Here is a 25,384-nt window from a genome sequence, read left to right on the forward strand (position 1 = left end):
TGAGTTTCCGATAGTAAATAGCACTGTTTATTTTTTCTTTCCTGATGTAATTCGTCTTGATGACGACGAGCCACTGTAGATGAACAGACATGAGAAACGGATGGATTTCATGTTTGGCCTTGGGTTTTTATTCCCAGTTGTACCTTGTTGGGGAATTTTTGTTTGTGGAGAATAAACTGTGTTTCGGTTTGCTTCTGCATTTGCCAAAAGATGCTGTATTTTCTTACATGGATGAAGAGTTTGGGAAAAGGACGTCGAAGGAATTCTGTGTCTGGGAATCAGATGGAGGAGACACTGAACGCGTGTCATTGTGTGGATTCGATCTGTCATTAAAACATTCCCCCAGACCTTTCTTGAGCCCTTCTGTCCTTTGATCTCTGACCTCATGAGAGACCATTGGCTATATTGTGTTTGCAATAACATACTACGATATTTCTGTTCTCTCAGCACTATTTAAGAAATATGCACTATGCAGTGAAAACGTCTTCAACCACTACAATATGGAAATAACTTTTAGTGTACGTTCTTATTGCACTGGATATATATATATATATATAAAAAGTTATTTTATGAAAAAAAGAAAAAAGAAAAGCCAACCTTAATACAAACGCAAAAGTTAATTCCCTATTGACTGATATTTGTTATTTTAAGTAATGACTTAATTGTGTTCAGTTTCTCAGAAACCAAGACTTGGTCTCTTCATTATACATCTCAAGTAAATGTATCTTGATCCAAGGATGTTTAGATATTTGTATTGGAAATTAAGACTGCGTGCAACATTTGATGCCACTACTTTATGAATTTAAGACTTTCTGCTCTGATTTAAGGCCACGATGTGTGGAAAAGTGAATTAAGACTTTATAAGACCTGCAGAAACTTCCAAAATCAAAACGTTTTCACATTAAACTGAATTGTGAAAATGCTAAATAATATTTTTTTTTTCCCAAGATGCAACATGCTGAGGTCATGTGACAACAGTGTAGCATACTAGTATTTGGAGCATTTATCACTGCATGCTGTTTCATATTTGAACACAACATACAGTGTAGAGCTGCATACCTTAATTAGCAGAAATGAGAAGTGCCAGTTCCACCATTTCATTTAGTTCTACTCCAGTCTTTTCTGCAGTGTTTTCTTCACCAGCACTGTAACCGATCACATATGAATGCAACTGCCAATCAGTCATCTAATTTTAAATCTATTGACTAATTAGAATGTTCTACACTGCAAAAGTGATGTTTTTCCTGAGTGTCTTTGTCTTGTTTTCCAGTATTGAAAATTTTGAAATATTCTTAAATCAAGATACATTTACTTGAGATGCAATATAAGCAGCCTTGTTTTCTGAGAAACTGATCAAAACTGAGCTTTCGCATAAACCAAGAACAAATATCTGCCAATGAGGTCAGAAATTTTTTTTTTACAATATCAAGGAAGTCTATGGAACGCGAGATTCTTCAACATTCTAGCATGCAGTAAAGCTTTTCCCATGGTAACAGTTTACAGCAGCAACACATCGCAGCACTTTGTGTAATAAAGCACATGCTGAACTAACAGCTCTGATGACAATAACGTGCATAAATGAGTCTCAGGTCTGATGTCGTGGAATGTCGTTTATTTCGATGACATCGCTGAGGAATGTCTGGAATGTCCACAAACACAAAGGATTAATTCCATTGCTTATTATGAAGTCATTAAATTAAAGTACACTCTGTTATCGTACAAAAATCAACATCCACAAACTGAGATTTAACTTAAATGAGAAATATTTTGGACATAAAAGACTGGAGCCAGTTATTACAAGATTATTAAAATTCATAGAAAATGATGGTTTAATAAAGTACTGCCAGTGAAGTACACAGTGGCCTGATGGGTAACATGGGGATGAGTAGAAACCTGATTGGGCGAATCTCATGAAGATCACATTTCACCTAAAAAAAGGTGAAAATACCTGAAATGGTATGTATTTAGACCTCAAATTCTTGTTGTATTTTATTTCCCCTTCGTTCTCAATGATGATCCTTATTAGATTCTTATTAGATGTTTTTTATTACTGTAATGCAATTATATATATTTTTAAATCTAAATCTGCATTAAGGTAGTATAACAAATATTTCCAATAATTTACAGTTTGAATACATAATTGTTTTACACTCAAACTTTTTTTTTTGGTGCAATTCTCATTCTTAATGATTATATCCTTATTAGATTCTCATTAGATATGATTACTGTCGCGTAATTATTGTTATATTAAGGAATTACAACAAAAATGACCAAGATATGTAAATACTCTACAATTTATATAAAGAGTTCTTGCATTACATTAATGAATTTGGAAAAATGTATAGTGTATATATCTAATAATGCAGTTGCTGGTCCTAAATGTTTCTTTAAATCAGAATTATTGTCCGTTTATTTCTTTTGAGGTGAAATATGAGCGAGACACGCTCTTGAAAGGTTTCATGTAGATTCACAATATCATTGCAAACATTCATTCACATTATAAATCTCAGAGGATGAACACCAGAAAAAGGTTTAATAGTGTTACTGTTATTTAAAAGCAATTTAAAACATGGACTTCTTCAGTCAAATCCAGTCCGTTCTGACCTGGTCTGTCCTCACAGGAAGCAGTTAATCCGGCTCACAGGCAGGGATACCTGGCCCAGGTGGGCAGCACACCTGTCTCATTGGCGATCCTCCAGTATCGCTCACGCAGAAGAAATGCTCCGGCTTTGGGCTGCCGCTGCCGAGTGAAGATTCCCTTCTTATTCCCGACCACTCGAATGATATCTGGAGACAGAGAAAGAGTACCGCATGATTTAAGATTTATTGTAAATGTAGCATTGCACCAATGAATGCTCTTTTTAACTAGTATGAGAAATACAAATTAACTCATTTGCACTAGTAGTTCGTAAGAATGTATATTTTAGCTCATTTACTCGCCCGCTCCTGACAGCAAAATAGATGTTTGCATGACTTTCTGACATTGACTTTAGATTAAGAATATACATGTGACATATCAGTTATGCAATGAGGAAAACAACTTTCCATGTGAGACACTTTTTTTATGGATGGGCACTTTTTATTTCACTTCTTTTGGACTGAAGCACTGCAACACTGCTGACTGCAACGATAGAGCTTTGAAGAGCCAGGACAATTTTTAATACAACTCCGAATGGATTCGTCTGAAAGAAGAAAGTCATATACACCTAGGATGATCCTGGGGTGAGTAAAACACAGCCTAATTTTCATTTTTGGGTGAACTAACTCTTTAATGGCTGCTTAAGAATGAGTGCGCCCATTAAATTATCTTGACTCATTGAACTTGGATCGAATTAGATTGCGTGATCTTAAATTGTCATTTATGGAACCGCTTTAGCCCCGATTGATTTATTAGGTTATTCAAAGTCAAGTTTTGGAAATTAATCCCCACTTTTCTTTTATGAAACAGCCCCCTGACCACTTATTCACTGGAGGAAGCGTTATTATGGATTATGGACTTAACAGTTAAAATCATCTTAATGCTGGATTTGGTTCAGCTTTTGTCTTCTCCAGATGTTAACTGATAGACTGGAGTGCTGTGGATTATTGTGATGTTTTTATCAGCTGTTTGGACTCTCATTCTGACGGCACCCATTCACTGCAGAGCATCCATTGATGAGACACTGATGCAATGCTAAATTTCTCCAAATCTGGTGAAGAAACAAAATCATCCACATCTTGGATGGCCTAAGGGTGAGAACATTTTTATTTCTGCATGAACTACTCTTTTAAACTTAAAATCTATGAGTTTTTATCTATTAATCAGGGCAGAAAATGTGCAAATAAAGTCTGCAGATTCCATACTGGTACCTGAGGATCCGTCTGACGTGGTTTCATACTCCTATCTAAAGCATGCATGAGTGAGCAGCATGCTAGTTAATGTGTGCTATGTGTTCCAGATAAACCTGTTCAGAGCCAGGGAAAAGGCTGCGATTGTTTCCTACTTTGAGACGTCATGAAGTCGGCGAAGTTCCAGATCAGTTCTCCGATCACAAACTCCTTCCTCTTCTGGTCGAACACGTTGTGGTAGTTCTGCAGGACCGTCTTTTGATACTCCTCTGTGAACATCATGGGTGGATCCTGCAGGATGACAAACAGCTGTAAATAGTTTTCGCCAACCATACTATTTTTGCCAACTGTACTTAAAATTTACACACACAACACACACACACACACACACACACACACTTTATTGTGTCCAACAATAATAATAATAATAATAAATATAGCTGCAAGCAGCGATCACAGGGGTTCAAACACTTTAAGGTGGTATGCTTTTAGGGTCTAGGCCAACCTGGACTTATGGCTGACAGTAAAACGCATCCAAAATGGAAAATAGGCTCACAGACACTGAAAATAATGAATAAACTAGCATATTAATACTCAATAACCATGCTTACACAGACACACACACACATAATGAAATAACATGAAACAACATGAACTAAATAATAGATGACACAATACTTATCGCAAGTGTTCTCTTTGTTAAGTGTATAAATATGTAATTTTCATGGTTCACTGTTATCAAAATCTGGCATAATTGTAAAAACTGATAAATGTCTGTATGAACAAAATGGTAAACTTTGACGAAGTGTGATTTTATAATGTGTAAGCATGAATCCATAAGCAAACCTGTGAACAGTACTGTTTCAGAGTTTAATAAGCCCATTAGTCTTCCGTTACCATCTAGTGGTTATGATCGCAATTTCTCATTCAACGCTGTGTTTTAACCTTTATAACTATTACAGTGTTATTTTTTGCCCAATCTCTCAAAGTTTGCATGCTTGTTTAGAATGAAATTATGTATCATTTTACACAGTTTTGAGAGATTTTGTAGGTTTCCTTTTAGGATTTATAGGCCTTTGGGTACACTATGTAAAGAACATATTAGAAAATGACCGGGTTATAGTTATCCAAATGCAATTTTGTTTTGATAATTATTGACCTAGAGAGATTAGAGAATAGTACTGCACTAATTTTATTGATTTTGAGTTAAAAACCTAGGACTAGTTCACAAAAGTCATTTTTTTTAAATAATCTCAAATACTTAAAGAACAGTTTGATTGACAGCAGTGGCTGTCAGTGATGATGAGTTGATGTCTGGATGATGGATTGAAATGGAGTATATTAATGGCATCTGTGTGTTTAGGACTCACGCTGTGTAAGCCAGGCACGGCGTCCGCTCCGTACTCGCTCTGGATGATGGGTTTCTGGTATTTGCCGTACCAGTTATCAAACTGAGTGTTGAGCTGAAGACTGATGAGCTCTGTGTGACCCGGGTCGTGATACCACGATAGATAGCTGTTCACGCAGATAACGTCCACATACGGAGCCTGATGAGCAGAACATAGCGAATCAACAAACACTCCCTTCTCCTGTTCATACAGCTCACTTATCAAAACTAAATCAATCTGTTCATATGCACAAAATTAGCAACAATGCAGAAATCTGAATGGTACAGTATCAACAGCCTGTTTAACTGTAAAGGTGGAAAAAGATCATGACATATCTCCAGAAATACGCTGAATAAAAATGTGTAAAAACAGTTTTAACTCAGACATGGCTAGAAATTTACACATTACATTACATTAAATGTGAAATTTTGAAGTTGAAAAAATAACAAGTGTATCAATAATGAATATTTATATATATATATGTAAAATATAAATAATTCTTAAGACAAAATATCGGATTTGCTTAAATTTTTTTGTGAATTAAAAAAAAACACAAATGTATTAATAATAAATATCTAAATATGTAAAAAAAAAAAAAAATCGAAATAATCTTTAAAAAAGCCTAATTTAAAGATTTGCTTAATTCATAATATACAGTTGCAATCAAAATTACTCAACCCCTTAGAGACTGCAGTACTTTACAAATACAAGCTTTTCTGAAGATCCAGGATAAAATGTAAATTGCATCTATAACAGTTCACTGGCATATTAAAAGTGATATTGTCAATATATAATGTAATATTTTTGAGTGATAAGATTTTTTAATAATACTGCTTTGTCATAATTATTCAACCCCTATTCAACATTGCTGTTTTTAAATCACTTATTTGCATGGTGGAGAATAAAACACTCTCAAAACACAATTAAGCCTTTAGAAACTCTATTAAAAACAGAATTAGCTTGAGCTGTTCCTCATACAGTTACCCCATGCATGTGCTGAAGAGATTAAATATTGTATTAAAGTATAAGGCTACACATTGAATTTAACATGAAATTAAGATGAAAGACAAATAACAAATGTATTAAAAAAATATAAAATCTTAATATTCTTGACAAAAGACTCCTAATTTGAAAGATTTGCATATTTTATCAAATTGTTTATACAGTATATACATCTTTAAATTATGTATCTATATTAATGTTCTATCTATGAATATATATACCTCCAAATATACACAATAGATTGTTGAAGCAATTTTCACTCAGAAATTGCTAGTAAATTTCACAAATAATTACAAAAAAGGCAAGTAACATGAAATTTAGAAGATGAAAGACAAATACAAATGTATTAATAATAAATATCTACATATGCATAAAATATATTTATGATAAAAGATCTGATTTGCATAATTTTAAGCAATTTACTAGAAATTGTATTTAAAAAAATAATAATTACAGTATAGTGCAGACATTTAGGAAAACAACTGGTGTTTTTAAGGGGAATCTTTTCAGCATGAAGTCAGAAATGTATTCATTTATAAGTTTATTAATATAAACCACTCACTAGAATGAGAACTAAAGGGAGTAAAAGTTGAAATAAGTCTGTGCGGCATGAGGAAGCACATGTTTTATCTACTAGAGAGTGAAGTGATCGAGTGAACATAGTTCAGGGGAGTAATCAAGAGTAAATTTACTGAATGACTGACTGTGTCTGAATGAACTCATGATTGTGAGAAATAGAAGATAAGAACCGCTCAAAGAGCTGGAATAAAAAGGAAAGTAGATGCAAGGTTGTGAAATGGTTACTTCACAGTAAAATACATGTTTAAAATGTAAATAGAGATGTCTCACCCCTAGATCTCTGGCATAGTTGCTGGCTGTGATGTATGTGACCGGTCGAGAGGAATCCAGAGATTTCGTATGAGACACCAGTTCCCTTCAGAAAAATATCATTAAAAAATGTACCTATTGACACTTATTGCCTGAAAATGTTGACTTTGCCCATCATTTATGATTACTGCCAAAGGATGTCTTAATTTATTATTTTTAAAACATGATAACACTTACAGACACCACACATAATTTCTGACTGATTATGTGTGTCCCTGGAGCACAAAAGCAATCAGTATCACAGGTATATTAGCCAACAACACATTGTATGGGTCAAAATTATAGATTTTTTTTTATGCCAAAAATTGTTATGGTATATTAAGTAAAGATCATGTTCCATGAAGACATTTTGTATATTTCCTAGGGAAAATATTTAGTAATATTTACATTTACATTTAGAAATTTAGCAGATGCTTTTATCCAAAGCGACTTACAAATGAGAACAATGGAAGCAATCAAAAACAACAAAAGAGCAATGATATACAAGTGCTATAACAAGTCTTTTCCTCAGTCGGAAAAGGGTGGCTTGCCCACTTCAGGTTGGTGGAGAGTTCCTGCCTCAAGTGGAGGAGTTTAAGTATCTTGGGGTCTTGTTCACGAGTGAGGGAAGGATGGAACGGGAGATTGACAGACGGATCGGTGCAGCTTCTGCAGTAATGCGGTCGATGTACCGGTCTGTCGTGGTGAAGAAAGAGCTGAGCCGCAAGGCGAAGCTCTCGATTTACCGGTCAATCTACGTTCCTACTCTCACCTATGGTCATGAGCTTTGGGTCATGACCGAAAGGACAAGATCCCGGATACAGGCGGCCGAAATGTGCTTTCTCCGCAGGGTGGCTGGGCGATCCCTTAGAGATAGGGTGAGAAGCTCAGTCACCCGGGAGGAGCTCAGAGTAGAGCCGCTGCTCCTCCACATCGAGAGGGGTCAGCTGAGGTGGCTCGGGCATCTGTTCCGGATGCCTCCTGGACGCCTTCCCGGGAAGGTGTTCCGGGCACATCCCACTGGGAGGAGACCCCGGGGGAGACCTAGGACACGCTGGAGAGACTATGTCTCCCGGCTGGCCTGGGAACGCCTCGGTGTCCCCCCAGAAGAGCTGGAGGAAGTGTCTAGGGAGAGGGAAGTCTGGGGTTCTCTGCTTAGACTGCTGCCCCCGCGACCCGGCCCCGGATAAGCGGTAGAAGATGGATGGATGGATGGATAACAAGTCTCAGTTAGCTTAAACACAGTACACGCAGCAAGGGCTATTAAATAATATAATACATAAAAAGAAAACAGATAGAATAGAAAAAGAATAGAGCAAGCTAGTGTTAGAGGTCTTTTTTATAATTTTATAATAAACGAAAAGAAAATGGATAGAATACAAAAAGATTAGAAAGGTAGTTAGTTAGTTTTTTTTAAGAATAGAATTAGAATAGTGAGAGCTAAAGTTCAAATAAAGATGGAAGAGATGAGTTTTAAGCCGATTCTTGAAGATGGCTAAGGACTCAGCTGCTCGGATTGAGTTGGGGAGGTCATGCCACCAAGAGGGAACATTTAATTTAAAAGTCTGTAAAAGTGACTTTGTGCTTCTTTGGGATGAACAATCAAGCAACATTCACTTGCAGAACGCAAGCTTCTAGAGGGCACATAAGTCTGAAGTAATTAATTTAGGTAAAGGGGTGCAGAGCCAGTAGTGGTTTTGTAGGCAAACATCAATGCCTTGAATTTTATGCGAGCAGCTATTGGAAGCCAGTGCAAATTGATAGACAGAGGTGTGATGTGTATTCTTTTCGGCTCATTAAAAATTAATCTTTCTAGCGCGTTCTGGATTAATTGTAAAGGTTTGATAGAATCGGCTGGAAGACCTGCCAAGAGGGCATTGCAATAGTCCAGCCTGGACAGAACAAGAGCTTGAACAAGGAGTTGTGCAGCATGATCCGAAAGAAAAGGCTTGATCTTCTTGATGTTGAATAAAGCAAATCTGCAGGATCGGACAGTTTTAGCAATGTGGTCTGAGAAAGTCAGCTGATCATCAATCATAACTCCAAAGTTTCTGTCAGTGCCTAACTGGATGGTGAAATTGTGATGAAACGATGGGTTTGCTGGAACCAGAAGCAGTTCTGTCTTGGCAAGGTTGAGTTGAAGGTGATGGTTCTTCATCCAGTAAGAAATGTCTGTTAGACAAGCTGAGATGCAAGTAGGTACCGTCGGATCATCAGGATGGAATGAGAGGTAGAGTTGAGTGTCATCAGAATAGCAGTGGTATGAAAAGCCATGTTTCTGAATGACAGAACCTAATGATGCCATGTAAACAGAGAAGAGAAGTGGTCCAAGAACTGAGCCCTGAGGCACCCCAGTAGTTTGATGTTTTGACATGGATACCTCACCTCTCCAAGATACTTTGAAGGAACTATCTGATAAGTAAGACTCAAACCACTGGAGTGCATTTCCTGAGATGCCCTTTGCCAGTAGGGTTGATAGGAGGATCTGGTGGTTAACCGTGTCAAGATCAGCGGACAGATCAAGCAGGATAAGTACTGAAGATTTGGATTCCGCTCTTGCCAGTCTTAGAGCTTCAACAACTGAGAGCAAGGCAGTCTCAGTTGAATGCCCACTTCTGAAGCCAGATTGGTTACTGTCAAGGAGGTTGTTGTGTGTGAGAAATGTAGAGACTTGGTTGAACACAGCTCGTTCAAGTGTTTTTGCAATGAAAGGAAGAAGGGAAACTGGTCTGTAGTTCTCTAAAAGAGATGTGTTGAGGGTGGGTTTCTTAAGTAGTGGAGTTATACGAGCCTGTCTAAATGATGAGGGAAAAACTCCGGTGTGGAAGGATGTGTTGATGATGTGAGTGAATGCAGGTACAACTGCAGGAGAAATGGCTTGAAGGAAATGAGATGGAATAGGATCAAGCAGACAAGTTGTAGGGTGATTAGAAAGGATGAGTTTGGAGACTTCTGCCTCAGAGAGCGAAGAGAAAGATGTGAATGAGTGTAAGTTTGCTGGTGAGATGTGCTTAACGGATTGTGGTGTGGAAAATTGTGCACTGATGTTTTTAATTTTATAAATGAAAAACGTGGCTAAGTCGTCAGATATTAGAGATGAAGCAGGAGGGAGAGGAGGAGGACAAAGGACAGAGGAAAATGTTTTAAAAAGCATGCAAGAGTTAGATGAATTGTTAATTTTGTAATGGTAGTATGTAATTTTAGCAGTAGAGACATTAGCAGAGAAGGAAGATAGGAGTGACTGATGCACATTAAGGTCAGTAGTATTTTTGGATTTGCGCCACACCCTTTCAGCAGCTCTAAGATTAGAACGATGATCGCATAGAACATCAGATAACCAAGGGGCAGAAGGGGTGTTACGGGCTGGCCTGGGAGACAAGGGGCAAACAGTGTCTAAACAAGATGTAAGAGTGGAGCAGAAAGTATCAGTAGCACTGTTGCTAAAGATGCTAACAGTTTAGGGGAAGGAAGTGAAGATGAAACCATTGCAGATAGCCGGGAGGGTGAGAGTGAGCATAGGTTACGTCGAAAGATGACATGTGGAGGGGTAAGTGAAGTGTAAGGGACCATGTTGAGGTTAAGAGTGTGGAGGAAGTGATCCGACGTGTGCAGTGGAGTAACCAGAACATGATCAGTAGAGTAGTGTCGTGTATAAATAAGGTCCAGTTGGTTGCCTGATCTGTGAGTAGCAGTAGTTGACACTCGATTGAGATCAAAAGAGGCAAGCAGAGAGTGGAAATCAGCAGACAGAGGTTTATCTAGGTGGATGTTGAAATCTCCAAGCATAACTAGGGGAGTACCATCCTCAGAAAAGGTTGAGAGCAACACATCTAATTCATCCAAAAAGTTACCTAGTGGTCCTGGGGGTCGATAGAAAACTACAAAATGTATTTTACGAGGGTAGGAAACAGTAACTGAATGAGATTCAAAAGAGCTGTTGATAGCCAAAGATGGTAAAGGATTACATTTCCAATCATTAGAGATGAGCAGAGATATGCATTGCTGAGAACTTCATTTGGACAACTTTAAAGGAGATTTTCTCAGTATTTTGATTTTTTTCGCACCTTCAGATTCCAGATTTTCAAATAGTTGTACCCCAGTCAAATATTGTTCTATTGTTAATCAATGGAAAGATTATTTATTCAGCTTGCAGGTGATTTATAAATCCTATTTTTCGAAAAATTGTCCCGGTTCACAAATATTAATTTTCATTGATTTCCCAGACATTTATTTAAATGTTAACACATTAAAATTTTTACTCATTTGTATCTATTTTATTCACTGTATTTTATTTCAATGTAACAATTTAATTTAATTATTTTATCCCTTAAATTATTTATTATCCTTAAATTACAACTAAATGGAAATAATAATAAAGAAATCAGTAAAAACAACAAAAGCACCTAACAAAATGACTAACACTACTGAAATTAAAATGAAATCTGAAAATGCATATAATAAAACCTAACTAAAAATATTAACAATTACTATAACTGTATACAAATAATACTAAAAACACAACTATATAATGTAAGTCAATGACAAACAAGTCAAGCCTAGTATATACTACTGACACAAGAAAAAGCTCAAAAACATCTATTATTTTATTTATTATTTTTTATTTAATAATTATTTATTTAACTGAATTGTATTATTTAACTTATTTAAATTCACTTGTATTAATTATTGTATTTTTCCAAGCCTGGAAACATCAAAAGAAGGTAAGGGTTTAACAATTCTTCTCCTCCTTTAAGTGTGAACATGCTGTGATCTGGACCACTGAAGCCATTAAAGGAGGCTTTATCATTCAGTTTGACTCACTTGAAGTAGAGTCCGGCGGGGGGCATTTCAGACGCCGGTTCATTGGCCACAGACCACATGACCACAGACGGGTGGTTTTTATCACGCCGGACCAGCTCCTCCATGACAGTCAGGTGATGAGCCAGAGAAACGTTCCCAAAACTGCGTCTGAGGACGACACACACACACACTGATTATCTGGATCTAGATATGACTCAGACCAAAACACTTTCAATAGACTGAGATTACAAATGAATCAGTGTAATAAAAAATACTGATAATTCATTCTTTACTGAAGTTAAATACTAGATATACCAATAGTTATATTAAATATTTGACATCTGACAGGGTTGACACATATTATGAGATTCTGACACATACTGAGAGGAAAAGAAAGACACCTAAATGCAGGTGGAACACACCACAGTAGATAAATAAACTTTAGTTTTTTTTAGCCTTTTTTAGTCTTGTAGCATGTTTTGTCCCATTTTTAAATAATAAACTGATTAACATTAGTATGGAAATAAAAATAAATTAAAGCTATAAATAAATGAAAATAGGAATATTAGAAATTTACAGAAATGTGCACATTAAACAATCACTAAACCCAAAATGGAAATACAAATAAATATTAAGGAAAAAATGTAAACTATTAAAAAAAACTAACAAAAAAAATTGAAATGAAATGAAGTATGTTTAAATAAAATTACTAAAAATGAATACAAATAAAATTTAAAAAATACATTAACGATATATAAATCTTAAGAAAAACTTAAACTATTGGTAAATGGACTGCATTTTATATAGCGCATTCAACAGACCCCATGGCCATCCAAAGCGCTTTCACACTGAACTATTAAATATGAAACTAACAAAAGTAACAAAAATTCTAACTTAGTAACTAACAAAATTCAAATTTTAGGTGTGCGTTAAGGCAGCCTTTTCAGTGGCGCACGAGTTGCGATAATGAAGAAAGTGTTGTTGCACTCTAATGTATTTGTTATTTTGTCCAGTTGAAGCTACTAGATGCAGCGCTGCTGCATTGTTGATTACAAATATAGCAGGGAAAGAACTTCAATGCAGAGAAGACATGGTGTACATCAAAACTGAAACCAAGCCAATCACACTGAACAAATATTTTGCGCATTTTCTAGAGGGTCATCTACCATTACACTGTCGTCTTGCACAAAAGAGTCGCATGTTTAGAAAGCCATGTAAAATTAATGCAAGTTCAACTTTGAACCCCCCCCCCCCCCCATCCAACTGCAATTCGTGTTTTTAAATTAAAAATGTACTCTGTGTGATTGGCTTTCAGCCCTTTGTATTAAACTATGGATACATAGATGATGCCGTTTTGTTAGTTGTTTAAGCAACTTTAGTTAAATATAATTGGTTTATAAACATTATGCACTTTTTTCACAGATAGTCATATTATTTTACGCTCGATTCCCCCTCTTGTGGCCTCACGCAAAAAGCCAAAAGCTTTTCTATACCCTAACTGAAATGATGCATTTTAAATTCGAATATTATTTAAGCACAAAATTAGTTTTTCAGCCATTTTGACAGCCCTAAAAAACTAACTAAATTGCTAAAATTAAAACTGCAAATTTAAAAATAAAAACAACTTACTCTTCTAAATATAGACAAATACTATAATAGCATATAAATACTACTAAAACAACATTGGCCTCAAGAAACAGTGACCAGGTTTTAGAAAATACCACTCTACAGAAACAGCCCTGGTAAAGGTTTTAAATGATATTTTATTAACTGCTGACTATGGCAAGTCTGCGGTGCTAGTGCTAATGCAGTGTTTGACACAGCTGACCATGCAGTTCTCATTTCACGACTTTCGGAGAAATGCTCTTAAATGGTTTCAGTCTTATCTTTATAACAGAAGCTTTTTTGTTAATATTGGAGAATTCAGGACAGGTGCTGCTCCTCTTACTTGCGGCGTCCCACAAGGCTCTATCCTTGCTCCGATTTTATTTTCACTTTATATGTTTCGGAAACTCATCAGTTTTGAGTGCGTGCACGATCTTTGACTGAATTCTGCGAATTCTCTCATCATAAACAACAAAGCGCTGATGCATGTACAATGTTAGTAAGAGATTTATTTCACAGTGTATACAGCTTCAGTGATTATAACAATAGTTTTTTATTTTGTTTATTTTTTGAGAGTACTAAAACTCACAATAGATCAATGTTAGGGATAATGTCACTTTCTATATATAATTTATTCGCTGTTCGAATAACCGCAGAAAGGAAATGTTATATAGCCTAATTATAAATTTCTGATGTTCTTATTAAATTGTAATAATGTTAAATACAAATTCAGCCCCATTAAACATATGTGACCTTAGACCACAAAACTAGTCTTAAATGTCAAAATACAACATCCAAAAGCTGAATAAATAATCTTTCCATTGATGTATGGTTTGTTCGGAGGACAATATTTGTCTGAGATACAACTATTTGAAAATCTGGAATCTGGGGGTGCAGAAAAATCTAAATATTGAGAAAATAGTCTTTAAAGTTGTTCAAATGAAGTTCTTAGCAATGCATATTACTAATCAAAAATTAAATTTTGATACATTTATGGTAGGCAATTTAAAAGAAAAAAAAATCTATAATTTTGACCCATACAATGTTTTTTTGGCTATTGCTACAAATATACCTCAGAGACTTAAGACTGGTTTTGTGTTTTTCAGGGTCACATATTTTATTAGACTACATGACACCCATGTCCGGTTGTTGGCTAAAAAGACGGGTTTATGATGTTTAATACATTTGGCTGCTTTTAGCATCTCAATGAAAACAAAACTGAGTTTATAGTTTTTGAGTCCTCAGAAGCCTTTAGCTCCTCTTGTATATATTTTGGTCCGCTGTCTCCATTTTTCAAACCACTAGTGAAGAATTTGGGTGTTTTTTGATAGCGCTCTCAGATTTGACTAACAGATTAGCCCAGGTAAAACCATTTCTTTCTTTCTTTTAAGGCTTCTTACAGGTGTTCGAAAACGAGAACATATTACTTCAGTTTTAATTCCCTTGCACTGGGTCCCAGTCAATATTAGAATGGATTTTAAAGTGCTGTTTCTGGTCTTTAAGTGAGTTTGAATGGTCTAGCACCTGGGTATTTGTCTGATTTGCTCTCCATTTATAATCCAGCTAGGTCTCTAGGTCATCCAATCAGAGACAACTAAATGATCCAAGGGCTAGGTTTTGAAACTAAGAGGTGATTGTTCTTTTTCCATCGCTGCACCGAAACTCTGAAACAGTTTACCTGTGTACTTTAGAACTGCTACTACGGTTCATGATTTCAATGGAAAACATTTATTTTCTTTAGTATTTAGTTAATTTGTGTATTTAGTGATTTTAAATGGGTATAATCTGTATGTTGTAATTTAAAGGCTGTGATATTTTGTTTAACACCTTGGTCATCAGTTGTTGTTTTTAATGGTGCTATATAAATAAAGATGACCTTGACATTGACCTGTCAAACAAATCAGGCCTGGATTCATCTCCTACAGGATTGTAATCATTTCAGACAGACATAATATACAGAAAGGGACGAAACGGGACACTAGACACTGTAAAGCCCTCAATAAAGGCTCAGCTGCTAGTATGTTGGGACGGCGTCTCACACGTCTCACATGTCTTTGATTCCCACCCCAGGACACTCGTCTATGATGACGATGCCGTGCCGGTCGGCCATCTGCAGGATCTCCTCGGCGTAGGGATAGTGACTGGTGCGGAACGAGTTCACTCCCATCCACTTCATCAGGTTAAAGTCCTTCACCACCAGAGGCCAGTCGAAGCCTTTCCCTCGGATCTGCCACACAAACCGCAGGGTTCAGTGAGATCTGAAACAGACTGTTTTACTTTCATATCAGCTGCGTGAGGATCAGTGTGTGTCTATAATGAGAAGAACAGGAGGAATGCGTTTGTGTGGTAGAGCGGTCAGTTAAAAGCTGATATCAGCTGCTTTTACCACAATCACACTCTTAAAGCCATAGTTTCAACATTCTGTCAGCATTTACTCTGTTTCAAACCTGTACCACTTTTTTTCTGTAGCAGAATGTTAAAGGGGTCATCGGATGCTACATCCACTATTACATGTACACGGAAGAGAGGGGCGGGGCAAGCAGAGCTCATTAACATTTAAAGGGACATGCACCGAAACGGGTCTCTGTTAACTGAGCTGTTTTTGACTTTTACACTACCACTGAGAAATTTTAACCTAAGTATGCTATAGACTTTTCATCAAGATCCTAAAGAATCATATTAACTTTAACACTGAGCTTAATGATAAAATAAAAAGAAGACTGTGCATTATAACATATAACAACATTACCAAAACTAAAAGTAAAATTTAAATAAATAAAAACTGGAAATGCATGAAATAAAAGCTCAAATGATTAATAGATTTGAAAGGCGGAATTAGAAAAAAAAATTATGTTCTAAAATTACAAAATCAAAAATAGTATAAATTAAATTATAATTAAAATAATACATAAATAAATAAATGACCAAAACTGATAATACATAATATAAATTAATAATACATCATAAAAAACTCAAAATATCATTAATAATAATAATAATAAAGCAAATCATGAGCATGTTCATTCCTTTTTTTCATTCTAATCGGAATTAGAATAAATTAAAATTAATAATGAATAAATGCACAATGCACAAAATATGAATAATAGTAATAATAATAATAATAATAATAAAAGAACTCCGTGTCCACATTCATTAATTTTTTTTGCATCGTAATTGTAATTAGAATAAATTAGAAATTTTAATAAATTAATAATGTAAAAATTACAATTAAAATTAGTATGAATTACATAAACATAAAAATATAATATAAAATAAATTATTGTGTGCATTCATTAGGTCAAGCATTGTAATTGGCACACAAGAGCCAATTTATTTCTTTTATTTCTCTGTTTATTAATTATTTTAATGCGTAACCTTTCAGTTTGCTCCACAGGCAAAGCTATCGTATGATTTCAGACGACTCTGAATATAACACACGAGTCTTATGAACTACTTTATGAAACTTTAAGGTGTTTTTGTCATTTTTTGGGAGCTTGAAAGCTCCTAAACCTCAGTTACTTGGAAAAGAGCAGCTTTAACTTTAAACTTTTGCATTTGGAAAGAAAGTCATAGAGGTTTGAACTGATGTGGAGGTGGGAATATAATATTTTCTGGTTTCAGTCGGTCAGTGGTCAGTGTTGTGTCTGGTTTTGCTGCCCTCTGGTGTCACTCACGTCTGCGTCCTCGTGTTTGTTGACCCCATGGAAGTAAAACGGCTTGTTGTTGATTAGAAACTGTTTGTTGGTGACTTTAATGGTACGAATTCCCACAGGAAGAGTGTAAACATCCGTCTGTCCGTCCTCTGCGGTTGCCTGAACCTACAAAACCAGATCAGGTTTCATGGCTCCAATGCATTTCAATATTCATCTACATATACAGTGTTTTAAACTGAAACTTTAAATGCATGAAAAATGCCATGCAGAAACATCTTTAAATATTTTGGATTAATGCTCCAAACAAGCAATATATTGAATCTATAATAAATAAATAAATAACTTTTAATGTTTCATTTTGTTCTCTTTAGTAACATAACTAAAACTAAACAAATTCACAAAAAAATTATATAACTAAAAATGATAAAGATATTAACTATACAGACATAATATGAAAAAACTAAACTTCATAGAAAGGAATAAAACTATAACAAAACTGAAAATGCAAACAGAAAAATAAAACTAATTCTGTTTATTAATAAAATCTTTAACAGTTTTTCAGTGATACTAAAATAACACTGGTTTGATGGAAATTAATCAAATTTTCCTTTTGTTTTTTTAACAGAATTTTAAATAAATGCACAGGTTTGAACCAGGGATAACATAGTTAATAAATGTATAGTTCTTACATTTTGTTATTTGAAATCAAATAAACATTAACTGAAAAAAAATAAACTTCTCTAATTTCCAATGCAACATTTCTCATTTTCCTTTATGTACTAAAATAACTGAAACATCAAAATAAAAGCTATATAATAAATAAATATATTCACTGTGAAGCTTACACAGCGATGTAGCGGAGAGAAAACAGAGATGGCCATCTGATTTTCACCAGTAAGAAAAAAGTATTTTAAAGTTGGTTGTTTTACAGAACATCACAGTTATATATGACATGATAATAAGGCCTGAAGTTAGGAAGAACATTTTAAGGAAAATATAATTATAGATTATAATTATAAATATAATCTAGACAGTTAGCATCAGCTAACAATATTTACTTATTTTCAGTACGGTTATGAATAAACATTCATGTCTGTCTACTCGTCTAGTTAATCCAAACAATATAACGTTACTGTTGATAAACAATATAAAAACAGACGTCACATAGGACATGGTAGCATGTTAATAAAACTGTTAATATTACGGCAGCGGGGAATGTGAACATGCATTAGTTATTTTATTTAAGCTGTGTTAGTTTAATGGTTAATTTTTTTTTTTTTTTAACTAAAACACAGAGATGATTGATGTAGTTCCCAAACAACTGACAATTTTGACCTAAATATGATTTTCAGTTACAATAATTAATCCTAAATTTTAAAATGTAAAAGTTTATTTTGAAAAGACTCAGTTCGTTCATGATGAATCAGACACCGCTTCTGCGTGTCGCAGCACGTGATATATTATAGGGAGTAACGATATGTTGTATGAAATGTAGTGAAGTAAAAGTAAAAGTTACTTAAAATAAAACTACTCCAGTAAAGTACAGATACTTGAAAAATGTACTTAAGTACAGTAACGAAGTAAAGCTACTCCGTTGTTAACATTGCATTAGTTCAGATAAGTGCTTCTAGAGTATGGACACTGTTCTGGACACTGACCTCCATGGAGTAAAGGTACGCTGGGTTCTCGTGCATCAGATACGGCCACCAGAGGTTAACGTCAGTGACTTTGAGGACTCCTCTGGAGCCGTCGGCCGAAGCCACACAGCTGCCGTCGTGAGCTGAGAGTGTGATTTTCACAGCGGGTTTAGAGCTGCCCAACACGGACACGTTAAAACTGACCAGGCCTGAAACACAGGATGGGATGAGTCGGACTAAATCAGTCAACGTTTATAAAGGTAGCATCTGTAGGCCTAAAGTAATCATAGAAAATAACGTCACTCCAATAAGAATAACTAGAACACAGTCAGAAGAAACAATGCAAAATATGAACGATTTAAATGCAATATCATGCATTTTATAATAAAGTTGGTGGACTACTTTGATCGCCTTTCAATACAATAAAACACAACACAATACAACGTGTTAACAAAGTTAAAATGTCTCTTTGAGAAGCCAGCAATATAAAAGATGCTAAAAACAACATACAGACAATCAATAAATACATAAATATGTAAAAAAAAAAAAAATTGTGCCTAAAAACGTACTTTTTTAGGATAGCTTTTATGTGATTCGTGATTACTTTGTTTGTTATTGTGGCTTTGTATTTTATTGTTTGGTTAGTTTTTTACTGCCTGTGTATCTTTTAATTTCAGATTTTTTTTTAAATTTAAAGTGCTTTGAGATGCTACTTTTAAAGGCGCTATATACAATAAAGTTCATGATTATATTATTGTTATTTAGTACCTTTTTTAATAAATACAGTACAGAATTTTTTTCCCATAAAAAAAGAACAAAACCTAGACTGTAAAAAATATATATTTTTAAAGTTTATTGGATTATTGGAGTATGTTTTATAAGAAAATACTATCTCAGTCTTTCGATTTTACAATTTCGCTTTGATTTAATAATGTCTTGGTTTCCTTTTCCTTTTAATCATTTATGCAATTTATTTATGCAATAATTATATTTAATATATTATTATCATCATATATATATATGCATGTAGCATAACGTATATATGTTACACATTTCACAATTTCGCTTTGATTTAATGTTTTAGTTTCATTTTCTTTTTAATTATTTGTGAGATTTACCAGCTTTTTCTAAAAATTTTGTGAAATAGGAAAGTTCATGAAGCAACACAAAAGTGAATATTCCAGGTTTCTATGAAAATTGCTAGGGATGCATGATCATGATTTTTTTACAAGCAAACTGGCCGATTCCGATACCGATTTCTGATTATTTTTTTTAATCTTTAAGTAACAAATAAGAAAGAAGGAAAGTGTGCATAAACAAGATGTTTATTTGGTATTTAATAGGCCAAACTTGCTTTTGGCTATTGAAAGCAATAAAATTAACAGCAGTAACTGCACAGTAGCCTACATTCAATACAAACATAGATGTTACAGACATCAGCACTCAGCTTTTGTTTTTGAATTGGGTTTTAAATTTAAATCAAGGTCTTTATCAGTGAAGCTAAATAAAAGTATGCTATATTAATATTATTCCAAAATGTTAAAATCAAATAATGTTGGTGGTGCGAATAAAACAAAGATGCAAAGTGTTTCATTCATCCAATTAAAAAAAAAATTAAGGTAATGATTCACATCTATATTTTTTTTACTTGAGCCAATGAAAAATAAATAACTATTGTCTCAAGTTAAAAAATATAGATGTGAATCATTACCCTAAAATGTTTTAATTGGATGAATGAAACACTTTTTCTCAGTGTGCTACAGCAGGTGGTTTTTAAATCAAATTAAGTCGATGTAATTTTAAGGTAAAATAAAAATAATCATCCTATACAGAACCGACGTTTACTTCTGGCTTTTCAAACGTGTATGCAAGTTCTACTTTACAAAAAAAATAATAAAAAAATTCAGTTTTGTCAGTACATTTCGTTTCTCATCCAACACTCGAGAAGCTGAGCTGAACATCCCTTCACTGTCTCCGCTTGTGCAGGGCGCGGACAGATAAAAAAAGGGACTCTTATTTTGTGCAGTGGGCTGTTCGCTTCCTGCTATCTGTGCCTCAGACGTGTAGCTCTGCACGTCCAGTGCTAAACGGCTGCCCGTGTCCTGCGCACAGATTTCAAAATACTTCCACACACCTGACATGATAGCGAATGATTACAATGTAGTCTGTGCACGCGAGCGCACTTCCGGAAATATCAGCTGAAAAAAGACCAAAAACCTGATTTATGGCCGGTCAACTGGTGCATCCCTAAAAACTGCAATCATGTTACACTTATCCAAGCCTGCTGTTTTGTTAAAAATAAGCTGTATAGTGACAGATTTCGGGGGGCACTCACCAATGTTATCAGAGAAGGTGGTCTCCACTGTGATGTCATCAATGTGCGCCTGCGGTGTGGTGTACAGCAGGACCGATCGGTGTATTCCAGCGTAGTTGAAGAAATCAAAGTTTGTGTTCTGAACGAAGTAGCCAGCGGGGTATCTGAGAGGAAAAGAAGATGGTAAAGACATGAGACGTCTAGGACAGTTATACACTGGTCATAGGCTTTAGGCCGAAGTATAATAATGAACATTAATATATTTCCTGAATAATATTTAGACTATAATGGTTGTGTCGATACAGCACAGTGACTCGCCTGCTTGGTGATAATATATTGATATAAGGATGCAAAGTATCAATATTATATTATTTCAACTGCAAATATGAAAATATTAATCTTTAGGTACTGAACAATAAATAATTTGCATACAACATTTTTTGAGGGTTTGTAATTTTATGGACAACGTTTTCATTTGAGGATGTTTCATAAATCACTATGTGATATTCAGCCTATATTAACATGTTTATAATTGAAATAATATCTCATTGTGATCATATTTAATCATTGGGCCTCCCACACCTAATTTATAATTATTTACCGTTAAAGTGTATTATTTTTTTTATATAATTAAATAAAAAAAAATTGGGTTACACTTTCTTTTAAGGTGTCCCTGTTGCAATGTAATTATACAGTCAAGTACAGAGTAATAACTACATTTACTTACTATATTTTCAATGTTAGGATTACTTGCATATAATTATGCGTAATTTAATTTATTGTTATTATAATAGTAAAGGCATGGACATCTAAAATAAAGTGTTACCAAAATTTAAATAAAATAATAAATAAAAAATAATTTTAATAAAAAAAGTGATTAAAAGTAAATAAATAAATAATACACAGTTAAAATAGCACAGTGCCAGGAGTAGAAAATTAACTGAAATATTTTTTGAGTAATATTTAGACATTTGGGGGTCTGTTTAAATTTTCAGTGATTTTAGGGCACTATATCGATGGCGTCTGACCTGGTGCGATCGTTCATGTACTGGATGCTTCCCGGCGGAAGCGTCTCTAGAGTTAAAGTGTTGTTCACAGCGATGGTGATTCGACATGGGTTCACGCTCGTCTGCCGCAGAACGCCGCTGATGTCCGCCTCAAACGGGAGATGACCGCCCACATGCTCGGTCACCTTGACCCCGTTCACCCACTGAGAGATAAACACATCACAGATCCTGAGACTGTGACGAATCAGGAGTCAAAGACAACCATCTGCATCCCACAGACTTACAAGCACTGAGTAATAGTGAGCGCTTCCCACTCGGAGCACGATCCTTGTTCCTCGGTCCTGGATCCAGCGCAACGGCACCCATACGTCCTTCTCATACCACACCCAGCCAATGAAATCACGGATTTTGGCGTCTTGTGTGATGTCATTGTAGCTGGACGGCACCGGCATGTCAATAACAGGCCCTGTCTAGAATAAAAATCACACAATCACAAAAATGAACACACTTTAAATGCATCCTTAATATGCAATGTTATGCAATTATATAAGCTTGCTGACTTCGACAATAATCTCTGATCAAACTGGCACCGGTTCTGGGAATATACAACATTTTATTCTGATTACAGCATTTGGCACTCTTCTTAATAAAGTTACATCTCAAGAAACCTTACAAAACACACATATTGCAGTGAGTTTATGGTGCAAAAAGATCAAAAGAAGTTATAACACACACATATAAATTATAACACACAAGATTAAAATAACCAGGTTAATGTAATTAAAGTAAATGCAAAAAGTAATTTAAATAATAATAATAAATTGCCTTAATTAATTCATTAGTAATATGGTATGTAACTGTAACAGTATTATAGTAAGTAGAAAACAAATGTAATTTAGTATTATTGGAGTGATGGGATGGGAGTCCATGGGAATTATTACAGAAAACCAGTGTAAAAACAAACAAACATATAAATAAATAAATAAATTAGACTCTAGATTAAATGCCAAAATAATAGTAAGGTACACAACCATAACAGCACACAATATGCATAAATCAACTGTGATATGGCAGCGTTATGGGAGTGCCAAGGGTTCATGAAAAATGTCAGCAAAACACTAAAATAATTCAATAAATGACACACCCTCATCCTTTTATATCTCTGAGGTTGATGAAGGTAAGACACTTCAAATTATTAATCAATTTAATAATTCAAGAGCTCAGAATATATTTGAGATGGATACCGCATTCGTAAAAAAAATATATATAGTGCTTGTTTGCTAAAGCCCTTAGTAAAATTTAAAATGTATCTATTTAGAGAAAGTACATTGGAAAACTTCTATTATAACCCCAATTTTTAAGGCAGGATCAATTGATGAAGTTCAGAATTATACACCAATTTCTATACTCCCTGTAACCTCAAAATATTTGGAAAAGTTGGTATCTGAACAACTGTTCAACAACTATCTAGAAAAACAATCTACTTCACTCTAAACAGTATGGTGTTATGCCTAAGTTTTCGACAGAAATGGCAAACTGCTTTCTCACAGAATGTATTAAGGTAGCTTAAGATTTAGTGCAGTGTTTTTAGGTCTCAAAAGTGAATCATACATAAATTAGATTTGTTTAGCTTCTCTCAGCAAGCAATAAATTGGTTTAGAATTTTGAGATCAGTGTGTTAAAATAAATCAAGATCCGCTTTACGAAACAATGAGATGGGTCTCCCTCAAGGGTCGATTCTGGGTCCATTGTTGTTTTCCTTTTGTGTCAATGATTTACCAACTTGTTGTAAGCAAGCTAAATGTCACTTATATGCAGACCACACGGTAATGTATGTATCGGCACAATCTCCATGCTTAGCTGCAGATATATTAACAAATGAGTGTGGCTGAGAAAACAACTGTTTGACCTTGAATTGTTCAAAAACTATCTCAATGTTTTTTTCAATAAGAAGGAAGGAAATGAGTGGATTTATAATTAAGATCAATCTAAAGGCAATAGAGAATATTTAAATATTTAGGTGTTATTTTAGATTCTCGTTTGAAATTTGATGTGCATGTAAAGAGGCTGTGTAGAACAATAAGAGTTGATTTTACATGATTAGACCGTATTTATCTCTAAAAGCAGGTAACTTATTGTGTGACTGTCTGGAGTAAGGTTTCTCAACTGACTATCAAACCCGTTAGATGTCTAATCAATCAAACACTAGGCATTTTGGACAAGAAACCAAATAGATGGCATCATTATAATATTATACAAAAACATAGTTTGCTTAGTTTTGAACATTTTTATTAATTTGTCTTTTATTAAATTGGATTTAAATGTGTAAATAATCTTGCTCCAGGCATTATATGCAAATTAATATCAAAACATAGTAAGGGGATCACTACCAAAGAGAGAAAAAAAAAGATTTGCACAATTCACATTTTCAGATCAAGGTACACTGCTTTGGGAAAGCCTGCCAACTGAACTGAAAATGCAAACAGAATCTGATTTTTTTTTTAAGAAATTTAAAAAAGTGGTCCAAACAAAAGCAGGTTTGTGAACACTGATGGTTGTACACAGTCTCAGTTTTGTTTTTGTTCTTCTTTCAGTTGCTTAAAATTGTAGCAATGTTATACTGCATTGTAAATAAATAAATACATAAATAAACTTAAAAATAAATAAGACACTAGATTAAACTAACTTTAGCCTAACTTTTTAAACGAATAAAATAATAATAGTCATTCTAATATTTATTTTAAATTGAGGATGGGGGGTCCGTAACATCTATAAAAGATTGAAAACCCCTTAATCTTACAAATTAATTTAACTTCCACATAACATTACATTGATTGGGTCTGAGTTGTAAAACTGAAAGTACTTAGAAAAACATTATGATTAAAACAATTAGAAGTTACTAAACAAAGTGAAAAATGTCTGTGAAGCTCGAGAAGCTCTTTGGAATATCTCAAATGCGAGTTTTTAGTCAGATAGTTGTGCTGATTTGTGTTTGTTTGTATCGTCAGATCTCACGTGACCTCCGCCAGAGGACCCTTGAACCACTGCTGCTCGAAGCCACGGCTCCGCTCCGGAGACAGATCCGCTCTGAAGCTCCACAGGCCGCTCAAGTCTTTCACTTCTCTGGAGGGAGACTCTGTGGGGAACAGCATCCCTCCCTGCAGCGCCTGAAACACACTGCACAGAGCGGCCAGAAACAAGCGTTTAGCCGCTCGCTCCGCTCCGCTTGAGCCCATCACGCGCTGCTCTGCTCGACGGTCTGTTTACACTGAAGCACGTCCGT

The 25,384-nt window shown here is 34.8% G+C and overlaps 1 protein-coding gene across 1 annotated transcript; it reads right to left on the minus strand.

Moving 5' to 3' along the window:
- Positions 1–1,597: 1,597 nt before the first annotated feature.
- Positions 1,598–25,384, minus strand: gusb (glucuronidase, beta). Its single transcript, XM_059549373.1, has 13 exons — positions 25,122–25,384; positions 22,386–22,571; positions 22,123–22,304; positions 21,116–21,258; positions 18,802–18,989; positions 17,165–17,308; positions 15,539–15,717; positions 11,907–12,053; positions 7,068–7,152; positions 5,199–5,375; positions 3,984–4,119; positions 2,605–2,787; positions 1,598–1,928 (listed from the first exon to the last, which is right to left on the minus strand). The coding sequence occupies exons 1-12, from the start codon at positions 25,335–25,337 to the stop codon at positions 2,639–2,641; spliced, it is 1,932 nt and encodes a 643-aa protein (XP_059405356.1). The 5' UTR covers positions 25,338–25,384; the 3' UTR covers positions 1,598–1,928; positions 2,605–2,638.

This window comes from Carassius carassius, chromosome 5 (assembly GCF_963082965.1).
Source record: "Carassius carassius chromosome 5, fCarCar2.1, whole genome shotgun sequence".
In the NCBI taxonomy this organism is placed as follows: Eukaryota; Metazoa; Chordata; class Actinopteri; order Cypriniformes; family Cyprinidae; genus Carassius; species Carassius carassius.

Excerpts from the sequence above, each read along its gene's own strand:
- gusb (XM_059549373.1), bottom strand. The coding sequence starts at position 25,337 with ATGGGCTCAAGCGGAGCGGAGCGAGCGGCTAAACGCTTGTTTCTGGCC. Across the intron at positions 21,259-22,122 it reads TACATGAACGATCGCACCAG|ATACCCCGCTGGCTACTTCG; the intron begins GTCAGACGCCAT and ends TTTTCCTCTCAG. Across the intron at positions 12,054-15,538 it reads GGGGTGGGAATCAAAGACAT|ACGCAGTTTTGGGAACGTTT; the intron begins GTGAGACGTGTG and ends TGTCGTCCTCAG.